Source organism: Microcaecilia unicolor, chromosome 5 (assembly GCF_901765095.1).
Source record: "Microcaecilia unicolor chromosome 5, aMicUni1.1, whole genome shotgun sequence".
Classification (NCBI taxonomy): Eukaryota; Metazoa; Chordata; class Amphibia; order Gymnophiona; family Siphonopidae; genus Microcaecilia; species Microcaecilia unicolor.
This window is the reverse complement of record NC_044035.1, coordinates 154,027,344-154,041,232: the sequence shown is the minus strand read 5'-3', so window position 1 is coordinate 154,041,232 and position 13,889 is coordinate 154,027,344. Positions and strand designations below refer to the sequence as shown.

The following is a 13,889-nucleotide window of genomic DNA, read 5'->3' as shown; positions in this document are numbered from 1 at the left end:
CCTGTCGGACAATGCCACGGCTGTGGCCTATGTCAACCGCCAGGGAGGTACCAAGAGCGCCCCTCTAGCCAAGGAGGCCATGAATCTATGCCAGTGGGCGGAAGCGAACCTGGAACAGCTGTCGGCGGCCCACATTGCCGGAGTCATGAATGTCAAGGCAGACTTTCTCAGTCGCCATACCTTGGATCCCGGAGAGTGGCAGTTATCTGCTTAGGCGTTCTTGGAAATCACGAAGCACTGGGGCCAGCCGAGCCTAGATCTGATGGCGTCATCGGCCAATTGCCAAGTGCCGCGCTTTTTCAGCAGAGGACGGGACCCTCGATCTCTGGGAGTAGATGCTCTTCTCCAACAGTGGCCGACACAGGAGCTTCTCTATGTGTTCCTGCCATGGCCCATGTTGGGCAGGGTGCTAGACCAGGTGGCAAAGCATCCGGGCCGGGTAATCCTGGTGGGTCCGGACTGGCCCAGACGTCCCTGGTATGCGGACTTGATCAGGCTCTCAGTCGACGATCCTCTGCGGCTGCCAGTGGAGCAAGGCCTGTTACATCAGGGTCCCGTGGTGATGGAGGATCCCTCCCCCTTTGGTCTTACGGCCTGGCTATTGAGCGGCAGCGTCTGAGGAAGAAGGGCTTCTCAGACAAGGTCATCGCCACTATGCTGAGGGCGAGGAAGCGCTCTACTTCTACTGCTTATGCCAGGGTTTGGCATACCTTTGCAGCGTGGTGTGAAGCAGGCTCACTTTCTCCCTTCTCCAATTTCTTCAGTGTTGGCGTTCCTGCAAGAAGGTCTGGAGAAAGGCCTGTCGCTCAGTTCCCTTAAAGTCCAGGTAGCGGCTCTGGCTTGTTTCAGGGGGCCGCCTGAATGGTGCTTCCCTGGCCTCGCAGCCAGATGTGGTGCGTTTTCTCAAGGGAGTTAATCACCTGCGCCCTCCTCTGCACTCAGTGGTGCCTGCGTGGAATCTCAACCTGGTGCTAAGAGCCTTGCAGAAGCCGCCTTTTGAACCCTTGTCGAGGGCATCTCTGAAAGACCTGACGTTGAAAGCAGTCTTTTTGGTGGCTATCACTTCAGCCAGAAGAGTTTCCGAGCTCCAGGCGCTGTCTTGTCGAGAGCCTTTTCTGCAGTTCACTGAGGCAGGAGTGTCTATTCGCACAGTGCCTTCCTTCCTGCCCAAGATTGTTTCTCACTTCCATGTGAATCAGCAGCTCTGTCTCCCATCCTTTCGTAGGGAGGACTACCCAGAGGAATACTCTGCTCTCAAATATCTAGATGTGAGACGAGTCATCATCAAATACTTGGAAGTGAACAATGATTTCCGGAAGTCGGATCATCTGTTTGTCCTGTTTGCAGGTCCTCATAAGGGTCTGCAGGCTGCTAAGCCTACAGTGGCAAGATGGGTCAAGGAAGCCATTGCAGCGGCTTATGTGGCCGCGGGGAAGGTGCTGCCTATCCAGCTGAAGGCTCACTCCACTAGAGCTCAGGCGGCCTCGATGGCAGAGGCCGGGTCCGTCTCCTTGGAAGAGATTTGCAAGGCGGCAACTTGGGCATCGGCCCATACCTTCTCCAGGCATTACCGCTTGACTGTGGCTGCTCAGGCGGAGGCCCGGTTTGGAGCTTCAGTGTTGCAGTCAGGGATTTCTATGTCCCTCCCTGGGTGAGTACTGCTTCGGTACATCCCACCAGTCTATGGATTGATCAGCATGATGATATGGAAGGTAAAATTATGTATCATACCTGATAATTTTCTTTCCATTAATCATAGCTGATCAATCCATAGCCCCTCCCAGATATCTGTATTGTTTATATTCTGGTTGTATTTCAGGTTCAAGTTTAGTCTTCAGTTCCTGTTCAGGAGGACTTCGTGTTCAAGTTTTTTCAATTGGATTCTTCAAGAGTTGAGACGAGTTTGTGTTACAGTGAGCTGCTGCATTCCTCTCCCCTCCGTTTTACTGGGCTGGATTGAGACCTAAATTCTGCCGGCGCTCCCTCCCGCTTCGTGCGGCTGTAGGGCAGCTTTGTATCCCTCCCGCTTCGGCGGTGGTAGGGTCAGTCAGCTCCTCCCGCGGTTGCAGGATAAGCCAGATCCCCCCGCATCGGCGGGGTGGTGTCCCTCCCCCGCTCCGCGGGGATGAGCTGGACGGATTCCCCTCCCCCACTTGTGTGGGGATGAGCTGGGTTAATTCCCCTCCCCCGTTTCGGCGGTGGTGAGCTGGGCAGAGTGTCCCTTTGTGGGTGTAATTCTCTAAGTGCTGAGTCCTGCGGATGGAGCTTGGATATCGACATACTGAGGAGTTTCCGGCAGCACATGACCACATATAGGGAGGCAAAAGGATTGCTCTCTATCTCCACCTGCTGGTAGATGGACACAACCCACCAGTCTATGGATTGATCAGCTATGATTAATGGAAAGAAAATTATCAGGTATGATACATAATTTTACCTTTTTGAAGCTCCTGATTAGGAACAATAGATAGCTGTTAGGAATATCTGTATTTTCTATGCGTTGTTAGGTGCATTTATTGTATAAGATCTTCTGTTTAAAAGAAAATTTCAATATAAATTGTTTTGAAAATAAATACACTTGCTGGAATTTAAGACAATGACTACAACTACTGTTAACATGTTTATCCTTTACGATTCAATCCACTTGTTTGCTTTTAGTAACACAAAATTCTAAAAATGACTGTCACTCATGCGGGTGCACTTGTGAGTCATTATTAAACCAGCACTGCTAAAAAAGCGTTCAACTGGCAGGAAGTGTTCAGTCTGTTAAATAGTTCCTTGAATCAGACCAGGCTGCAATACTACTGATGTCTGACTGGGTCTGCAGGTATTGATCAAGGGAATCTTTGTCTGAAACACTTGATTTCCTTATAGCAAAAAATGCTTTATCATCATCATCACTGTTATCTCCTTTAGAAGTAATCATATCATGTGACGATTTATTAGGAACTATATCAAGGGGGTGTCTGATATGTTGAAGCCCCTTTCCAAAGTGCTCTGACTGTCAGTTCACCCTGTTCAAAACTTGAGATGCAGGATTGCTTCTGAACCATCAGATAGATCAGAGAAGCGTTGCTCAATTGCTTTTATGAGGGCAGTCACAAGAGACTTGCAAGTTGTTGATGCTTTCTTGTCAGTGAGTGTCTGACGAAGCCTGGTAATGTTTGGTAGCAAGTAGGCCATGACCATCTTCTTTTCTAACTTCAGAACACTCAAAGATTAAGAATAGATTTCATTAAAGAAACATAATCAATCAAGAATGTCAACTCACCTGCAGTCAATCTTGGGACTTCCAGTTAGTGCAGACAGCATCAAATCTATCTTCACCATGCTGATGAACCAATCGAGAAAGTCTCTAAACTGCCAGGTATACAGAGTTCCATCATTTCTGGTTTGGTTTCTTGAGACCCTGTCCAAATTAATTAGTTACTTCATCAGCAGCCAGCCAAATGACTTTCAGCTTTGTCAGCATCAGTAATAGACACCAGGTTTAATGTATGGCAGGCTCATCACTGATGACGAGGAAGCTCGTAGACATGATTTCTTCTGGAGTTGAAAGTTCCACAGACATCCAGTGTCTCAACTTCTTCTTTGCCATCTAATTCATCACTTGCATCTTCATTATCGTCATCAGACTGTCCAAATACAGAGAAGGCTTTTACAAAGTTAGAGCCATTGTCAGTTGTTGTTCTAACAATTTTCCGTCTGATGGCAAACTCTGTATGGATGTCTTTTAGAACTGATACCAGAACACCAGACATGTGTGAACCCTTCAATCTTCTGTTTTTAAATATTACTAGTCTTTTTTTATCATCTCCCCAAATTAGTACTCACCAACCACCTGCAATTTAGAGAGATAAAAGACTAGGAAGACCACGTTTTATGAGAAAAGCAATTCTTTAATTTCTTACCAAGAGAAAGTTACAATTACAAATGCTAGTTTCTCATGTGGAGAGCAGGGGACACAAACATGTGGTCTGCCTCTGCCTCTCCAACGTAATTCTCTGATTCAATTGTTTATATACCTTTTGTGTTAAGCAAGGCTTCACATTACTTCAGCCCTTAATCTTCCTGCGAGATCATTCTGTTCTCACAGTATATTTTTCCCTTAAGTTGCTAAATCACATTCTTCTGTCCATCCATAATTGCACCTTTCCCACGCCAGCTAGCTTGCCTGTAAGGGTATCATAATAGATCATAAATTCCTGAGTTTACACAGGCTCATGTTCTTTAATAAATTACAGGCTTCTCAATCTCTGATAGATTCCAGAGTAGCACTGGCTTGTCAGCCTCTGCCCTTTTTGACCTGTGCTGGGGTGCTGACCTGTGCTCATGATTCTATATTTCTTACAGCCAGACAAGCAGACTGTCTCTCTAAAGACTCTTTATCAATCCATGGACAGTCACTCCATTGTAAGATTTTTTTCATGGGATGACCAGCAATCCACTGTTGTTTGCGTGATGAGGTTTGCATTAGCAAATCTCTGTTCCAGTTTTTGCTGCTTCATTCGGTTTACTGATTAATATTTTATTTCTTTCGTCCACTTTCTTGCATTTGATGTTAGTTCTTCATATGTTCGCACTTGGTTAGGATGTACTCTGTGCACATGCTTTTTCAAATTTGATGGTGAATTAGCAAATACTCGATGTTCATGTATTTCGGTGTGCATAATAAGCATACGAGGACGACAGTATTTCCATCTGCACTTTTCAACTTAGTTGATGTCAAATATGGCCAAGGATGTTCCATATTTAAGATGACTCTGCATCACTCATTATTAACCCTGGGGAGGAAGGATTCAAAGAGGGATGTATAGAGATTATGCAAGAAAACAATCAGAAAACTTGAGCAGTCAAACTGTGCATGTACAGCAATAATACAGAAATAGAAACTAAAGATACCAGATCTTAAATAGGGGTAGGGGACATACACATTTCCAAAGACTGACATATTCCAATTAATAAATTCAAACAAAATATTTTTCTACACACACCCAGACAACAACAACAAAAAATATTCCCGTCAATAAAAATAAACAGATCCCATAGAGTGGTTTTGTAATGTTTATGGGAAAAATATGGTAACATGCAAGCTTTGGCATCAATCCTGCCCTTCCCAATCCCCCACCCAGAAGCACACAAGCATTAAATATAAAACATTTATTTAATTCTGAGCACTGCAGAGCCCACTTCCCACCCAGAAACCCACCAATATTAAATCTAAAACTTTCTTTTAACCTAGTCAGTGCAGATCCCACTCCCACCCAGAAGAAAAGCCCACCAATATTAAATATAAAACTTTTTTCTTTTTAACTTGAGCAGTACAGAGCCCACCCCACCCAGGACAGAAGGCTTTGCTTATCTCCTGGGTGGGGGTGGGCTCTGCATTGCTAAAGTTAAAAAGAAAAAAGTTTATATTTTAAAATTGGTGGGAAGCCCATTAGCCCACCAACAACATTAAATATAAAATCTTTTTTTTTTTTACCCTATCCTATTGAGCTGAGCTTCCTACAGAAGTCTACTTCCCCACTGAGGCCCTGATTGGTGTGCAGCGCTGAAGAAGGGGCCCAAGCTGGCTCCGAGTCCTTGTGTTGCAGAGCCGGGGGAGAACTGTAGACTTGACTCAGCGGGACGGGGCTAATGACAGCTCACTGCCCAGATTTCTCAGTGCAGTGGCAGTGACAGTCCCTCCCTGCACCACTGGCAGGGGATTTGGGGAGGGGGAAGAGGAGGCCCAGCAGGCTAAGTTGTACGTGGGAGCTCAACCCTGACGCTACTGTCTGCATGCCTTAATTTAGCTGAACAGAACGCCCCAATTTCAGGTTTCTTCACCGTTTCCTCCAGGGAATGGCTCACGGTGTCTGTTGGTGTGTGCGGTCTCCTAGAGGAGCGGCAGCAAACAACAACTTCAGCTGCAACGCACTGAGGGGGCATGGCTGGCTCACAGGAGGCTTCCTCTTGCACATAGCTGAAGTCCTAATGCCAGTGCAACTTACTGCGGCTGTGCAGGGTAACCGGCACCTAAGAGAGGCACCAGATTTGTGGTGATCAGAGACAGACAGGGTGGGCCCGAGCGGAGCCTGGGTGGGCTCGTAGCTACACCCCTGCCTCAGAGCTGTGTGGAGAGGAGGAGGGGGAGCAAAATTCAGTTCTTCAGCCACCACTTGTAACAAAATTGAATTATAACAAGGTAAAAGTACTTAAAATTGGTGCAAATAATACTCTGTTACAAATAAAAGTGCTCAGTCTTATGATGTACTCAGTAACAAGTAAAAACATGAAATGTTTGCTTAAGTATTGTAATGCGTTACTTTTACTTTACTATACAACACTGTCATTGCAACTGCTGTGTGCTGCTTATGGAAACAGAAGGAGAAAAGACACCAGTGTTAGGGAGAGAAGTGTAACAGGTTTCATCAGGAGAAGGTGGATAGACAGTGGAATAGTGCTAGAATCGGAATGTCATTGGGAAGAGATTGATAATGTGCATGTAGGTGTAGGTGAGAAGGACAGTGAATAAGAACAGTTGGAATGAGGATCAGGGAAGTGGAGGAGCATTTCATCTTCAGAATCTAAAATGTGCACCACTCTTGGTAAGCACTTGTACTACTTGTTTGTTTTCTACTTTAATGCAGAACCTTCTAGTAATTTCTTCATCATAAATAATTACGCTGTTTTTCTTTTTTTGTTTTTTTTTTAGGTTAAGAAAATGCTTAATAGGGTAATTCTAAAAGAATCTTGCTTTTATCGAAAAATAACAGATGCTTCAAAAGATGGAGATAATTATGAAGAATTAGAAGTATCACAGGATGATGTGCAAGGTAATGATAGGAATACAAGACTACAGAGTTTGAGAAAAATAAACAACTAGGGGGTAATTTTGTAAAAGATTTTTTGCGCTTAAAGGCCTTTTCTAAAAATTACCCTAGGGGTTACGTGCTTCAAAGTAAGTTCAGCACCAAGAAGGCATGTAAATTAACATGAGCCACATGTAGGCATGTTATGGGGCAGAGCATGAGCAGGGTAGCAATTTACGTTGAGCAGGCATAAATGTCTTCGACTTTAATCTAGGCACAATTTCTGCTGCTTTTGCCTTGGGGAAGCAGTTCTATAAATTGGCTCCTAAATGTAGGCGTGCCAATTCAATAACCGAGTTAAGGCACAACTAAATCATTAGAAAGTAGTGCAAGCAACTTTGGCATGCAGAAACTTAGACAGGCAGCTATACCAAGTCAATGGCACACATAAACATAAATGCACTTCGCAGTGTCTGATACTATTCTATAAGGTGTGCACATTGCTAAGTGACACGCCTATAAGACGCCTATTCTCCACCCACTGATACAGCCCATTTGCTATTAGGTGCCATGCAACTAGTGCACCAATTTTATAAAATAGCGCTGAACACATACTTGCCAGTTTGTGACAGCATTCGTGCATGTAAGTGTGCCTGTTCTATAAATTAGTGTGTGCAATTGGTTCCTAAAATTAGGCATCTTTTATAGAATTGCCGTTTTATTATTTTGTAAAGATACAGGGGCACCAAGATGTCTTTATAAAATAAGCTTAAAACCTGGCCTTCGCATTTAGGTGCCCTTTTAATAAAATTACCCTCCATGTGCTCAAGGCCATAGAACTCAAATTATTCCTCTTGTGAAAGCATCATAGGTATAAAAAAAATTGTCTCAAAAGAGGTTTGCTGGTTCCTGCTTTAATTTTAAAGATATAAATAAATCGTGTTTGGACTCTTGCTAAAAGGTCTTTCTTGAATTTCAGCTATTCATGTAAAGATCACACACCCCTGTTTTGTTGTAAAATTTGGAAGAATGATGGTTCTTTCAGTGCTTCCCTAGTTGCTCTTTAGGCTGTATAACGCCTTTCCATATCTACACTGCCTACACACATAGGTTGATGTGCCATATAACAATTTTGGTAGTGTACAGTTGTATGCAAAGTTTAGGCACTCCCGATCAGTAGTATGTTTCAATGAATCTATAACTGAGCAAAAGCTTACAACTTCTTCATAGTTGAAAGTTAAACATGACTGTATACATTCACCCACTAGTAACATACAACTGTTTCATGTATTCTGAAAAATTATATGGATATTTTGGGGCTGATTATGATTTATTATGTTTATTAATTTTGATACTCTGCCTCTTTTGAGCATGAATCAAGGCGGTTTACATACAATTTTACAGGTACTTGCACTGTCCCTGATGGGCTCACAATCTAAGTAGTATATTGTACCTGGGGCGTGACTTGCCTAGGGTCACACAGTGCTGCAGAGGGAATTGAGCCCAGTTCCCCAGGTCCACAACCCACTGCACTAACCATTAGGGCACTTCTCCACTCCTGACTGAATTGCCAACTATTATATGTATAAGAAGGGGCCAGGTTTGGGGCAAGGTCTGGCTAAAAGGTTATCCATTTAGCAGGTATATTCAGCTGCTAAATAGATAATGAATATATTAAGTGCAGCCTTGCTGAATAGCAGGCCTAAACTTTAAATGGATATTGCTGGCACAGTGATTGCATTAACCATATATTAATTGCCCCTATCTATATGAATAATGGAATATATGGATTAAGTTAAATATCACCAATGGCATTTAACTTATTCCTGTCACCATGCTGACTGAAATTTGGGCCTAACGTTGCTGCAGATTTTAGTTTAAATCATTTTTATTGGTTGTAACAGACAAATAAAACAGTTCTTTGTCAAAAATAAAATTTATACATAAAATTGTCAACCAACAGGCTGAACCCAGCCTATCAAGTTACAGTATAGTATTTACATTTTCTCCCCTTCCTTCCCCACCTAGTGACCCTTGGTGCTCCCTATGTCTTATCGCGTTTTAGTATTACAAGTATAACAAAAAACAACAATTGACAAACATCTGGCTGGATTATTCCAGAATAAACTCCTTTGTTCGGCTTCGATTTGTGTGAGTTATTTAATTGTGTTAATCCTGGGAGTACCCTTCCCTACCCCCCTGCCCTGTCCATCCCTCCCTTTGCCCAACCCTCCCCCCCCCCCCCCCTTTGCTCCATTACAAAGTCAACTGTGTTTGTAATTCAGTTCTCACACAGATCAATATCTAAGGCAGTGGTATCTCTCATTGCACTCTGCTTGCCCATCCATCAGTAGATCTATACCGCCATCAACAGCCCCTCCATTTATGGACTGGGTCCACAAAGCACAGGGGAAGCTTCAAAAATTCAGCAATAAACTTCGTGCCTTAGCCGGAAGAGTAATCCAAAGCCTTTCCCACTGTGCCCTGAATCTGAGTCCTGCAGGGCTTTCCAAATCAGTCACCCCACACCTATCTATTCTCATTTGTCGTACCATCTGTGCGTGCCATGTCTGTAAAGGGGGTGTTTCTTTTCCCCTCCAAAATTGCAGAATTGTGGTTATTCCAAAATATATAGCCATCTTGGCAAATGTCCTAAAGCCCTCTGGGGGCTCTGCAGTAAATTTAAAGCGGTTGAATAAAATTAAGGGATCACAGATGAGGGTACAATTCCATAATTGGTCTATTCCCGCTATAATCTGCCTCCAGAACCGCCCCACCTTGGGACAACCCCAGAACATATGCCCCAGAGAGGCTGCCCCTTGGCTACATTTGGGGCAGGTTCCTTCGGCAGTAAACCCCGCTCTCTGTGCTCTGTGAGGAGATATGTGTGTTCTCAACAGCCATCTATATAATCTCTCTCTCTGGGGTATAGAGAGTCGTTGTCTATAAATGGATTTCAAATATGATCTACATTCTTCCTCTGTGAGTGCACAGCCCAAATCCCTTGACCATTCCCGTGCAATCTGTCGGAAATCTAGTTCTGCTGTTGTGTCCTTCAGTTACCGATGATGGAATCTCAATGGTATTGAGAGCTGAGCTCCCAAAGTAAACTCCTCAGAGAGAACCTCCACCACATCCTCCGTGAGATCTGTCCACCCCAGGGAAGCAACATAGTGGCTCAGCTGACGATATGCAAATTGGTATGTCGGGGGGATCCCATACCGGGTCTGAAGCTCTAGGTATGAGAGGATTCGTCCCTGTTCTGTGACTATGTGTGCCAGGTATACTATCCCCTTCTGTGCCCATTTGTTAAATATGCTGACCCCTTGGCCTGGCGGGAACGCCGGGTTATCACATATTGACAACCACGGGGATGTACGGGCAGAAAAGTGATAGCGTCTACACACCCACCTCCACGTCTCCCTGAGAGATTTCAAAAGGGGATGCCTACGGAATGCTGCAATGGGCAGGGACGTCCCAGAGTGAAGCAGGTGACTAAAGTGTGTGTCTGGGAACATCGACGTAATAGAAAAATCAGACGTCCCTCGATACCAATCATTTATGTGTCTCATGGAACTTGTGATTGCCAGGAATTTGATGTTTATGAGTCCCATGCCTCCCCCCTCCCTTGGGGCCGCCGTCAAGTAATAAGGAATTCTAGGTTTCTTCCCCTGCCAAAGGTACTTTTGTATTAGGCGCTGTAAGAGCTTTTCATCTTTGCGTTTCAAAAACAATGGTAATTGTTGAAAGACATATAACCATTTGGGGGCAACCATCATATTAAACAGCGCTATTCTACCCCAGATTGTAAGTGGCAGCTCCCTCCACATAGACAGCTTATTTCTAGTCATCTCAATCAGTGGGCCTATGTTCTCTCTGTACATGGAGGCCCCATCTCTAGTAATGTACACTCCTAGGTATTTCATTTTTGTTGTCTCCCATCTGAGTAAAGCCTCTCCTTGCCAGCATAATTTAATGTCACTATCCATAGACATCGCACAGGACTTAGAGAGGTTAAGGCCAAACCCTGATAGCTGCCCATACTCCTTAATCAATGCTAGGGCGGTCTTAAAGGACTCCTGCGGGTTAGTTAAAACCAGTAGAACGTCATCGGCGTAAGCCAGAGCTCGGACCTCCTGATCCCCCAATCGTACCCCCCCAATTCCCGGATCTGAGTTTAGAAGACGTAATAATGGTTCCAGTGTAAGATCGAACAAAAGTGGGGATAAGGGGCAGCCTTGACGCGTTCCCCTGCCTATCTGAAACCTTTTCGAAATCCCCCCATTTGCTGTAACATAAGCTTCCAGACCAGAATATAGAGCCCCAATTGCTTGCCTCATTTCTGCAGGGATTCCTATCCAATCTAGCATATGAAACAAGAAGGTCCACTCGACCCTATCAAAAGCCTTCGTGGCATCAAGGCTCACCAACATCCCGGGGATTTCCTCATGTCGGCACTTTGCCATTGTCAGTAAGACTCTCCGAATATGTGATACCGAGTGCCTTTTGGGGATAAATCCCACTTGCGTAGGCTCAATCACACTCGGTAGACATGCGTTGAGCCGAGTGGCCAGGATCTTCGCTAACAGTTTGATATCGACATTAATCAGCGAGATAGGCCTGTAGGATTCGGACTCCTCCCCACATTTTCCCGGCTTCAACAATAGTGATATGCAAGCAGTGTTTTCATACAGTGGGAATCTCCCTTCCCGTATTACTGCTTGGTGATATTCAAATAGTGGGCATAGCAACTGGGGCTGAAGCAGTTTGTAAAATTCTCCCGAGTACCCATCCACCCCGGGAGCTGAGAAAGACTTTAGTCCTTTTATTGCTTCAGACAGCTCCTTAAGCTGAATAGGGGCCTCTAGGCATCCTATCTCTGACTCTCCCAATTTTGGCATTTTTGCCCTACCGAGAAAATCACTCATATGGGCCTCCGTGGCAGGCCGATTGGCCCTGTAGAGGCGACTAAAATGATCCTGTAATATCTGAAGGATCCTACCTGGGTCATTAGTAAGGCCTCCCGTCTTTTCCTTCAGAGCCGATATAGCTCTATTTCCTTCCCGTTTCCGAACTAGCTGGGCCAGCATACCCCCTGCTCTGTTTCCAAAGCGATGAAACTTATATTTTTGAAATGTTCTGTTCTTTAGCATTCTTTTGTGTAATAGGGAGTTTACAGCAGCCTGTATAGACAGATAGGCCTCTCTATTAGCTACGGACTGCCGCTCGGTATATTGACGTCTAGCATTCCGCAGCCGCCTGTTCAGCTGCAAAAGGCTAGCTACATTCTTTTTCCGTTTGTTTGCTACATACGCTATCAGATCCCCCCGCAACACCGCCTTTCCAGCGCACCAAAATAGTTGTGGGTTTGATTTGTGTTCTTTATTGAACAGTTCATATTCTTCCCACTTTTTTGCTAAAAATTTTTGAAAAGATTTATCCTTTGCCAGGTGGCCAGGGAACCTCCACCGCCTGGCCGGCTGAAAGCCACCTGGGGCCTCCAGCTCCAACCAGACGGGGCTATGGTCAAATATCAAAACTTCCTCGATTTTCGTGTCCCGGACACAATGGAACAAGGCTGCTGAAATAAATATGTAGTCTAATCTTCCCCATGTCCCTGCTGCAGATTTTAATGACTAATTACTTTTTATTTGCTGATTCTAACAGATTAAATATAATAAATATGTGCATATGGCAGGTGCAAAATTTTGGGCACCCTTCCAGCAGATTCATTGATACTTTTTTCTCTTTTTAAGTTGTTAGTAAGACCCAAAAGGTTTGATGATCTGTTAAGTTAATCTGTTGAAGACAATTCCATAGTTGAACAAATACTCTTGACACGTCTAACCTATCAGCTTGTGACTGCTCTATCTGCTTTCAATGGTGATAGGTATTGTTAAGGTATAAGCATTTGAAAATGAAGAAAATTCACTCTTACAAAGCAGGGGAAGGCTTCCAGTTAATAATTGAAACTGTCAGAAACATTGTTAAAGAAAATACTACTACTACTTAACATTTCTAAAGCGCTACTAGGGTTACGCAGCGCTGTACAATTTAACATGGAAGGACAGTCCCTGCTCAAGGAGCTTACAATCTAAAAGACAGGTGTACATTTTAAAGACAAGTGTACAATCTAAGAGACAAGTGTAGAGTCAATCTGATAGGGCTGATAGATTGGGGGGCATACTATATTTCTCGAAAGGTTAGGTGCCGAAAGCAGCATTGAAGAGGTGAGTTTTAAGCAGAGATTTGAAGATGGGTAGGGAGGGGGCTTGGCGTAGGGGTTGAGGAAGATTGTTCCAGGCATAGGGTGAGGCAAGGCAGAATGAGCGGAGCCTGGAGTTGGCAGTGGTGGAGAAGGGTACTGAAAGGAGGGATTTGTCCTGTGAGCGGAGGTTACGAGCGGGAACATAGGGGGAGATGAGGGTAGAGTGGTAGTGAGGAGCCGCAGACCGGGTGCATTTGTAGGTAAGGAGGAGAAGCTTGAATTGTATGCGGTATCTGATCGGAAGCCAGTGAAGTGACTTGATGAGAGGGGTGATATGAGTATATCGGTTCTGGAGGAATATAAGATGTGCGGCAGCGTTCTGAACGGATTGAAGGGGGGATAGATGGCTAAGTGGGAGGCCAGTGAGGAGTAAGTTGCAGTAATCAAGGCGAGAGGTAATGAGAGCGTGGACGAGAGTTCGAGTGGTGTGCTCAGAGAGGAAAGGGCGAATTTTGCTGATGTTGAAGAGGAAGAAGTGACAGGTCTTGGCAGTCTGTTGGATATGCGCAGAGAAGGAGAGGGAGGAGTCGAAGATGACTCCGAGGTTGCGGGCAGATGGGACGGGGAGGATGAGGGTGTTATCAACTGAGATAGAGAGTGGAGGAAGAGGAGAAGTGGGTTTAGGTGGAAAGACGAGGAGCTCGGTTTTGGACATGTTCAGCTTCAGGTGGCGGTTGGACATCCAGGCAGCAATGTCTGATAAGCAGGCCAATACCTTGGCCTGGGTCTCCGCGTTGATGTCTGGTGTGGAGAGATATAGCTGGGTGTCATCAGCGTAAAGATGATACTGAAAACCATGAGATCAGTGAGCCTAGGGAAGAGGT

General features: G+C 44.7%; 1 protein-coding gene across 3 annotated transcripts in view; it reads left to right on the top strand.

The window, feature by feature from the left end:
• CCAR1 (cell division cycle and apoptosis regulator 1) overlaps positions 1-13,889 on the top strand; it is a 268,378-nt gene that overhangs the window by 233,354 nt on the left and 21,135 nt on the right. For all 3 annotated transcript variants that reach the window (XM_030203453.1, XM_030203454.1, XM_030203452.1), the window contains exon 22: positions 6,701-6,821. In XM_030203453.1, coding sequence (XP_030059313.1) covers positions 6,701-6,821 — 121 coding nt within the window. The remainder of the gene's footprint in view (positions 1-6,700; positions 6,822-13,889) is intronic.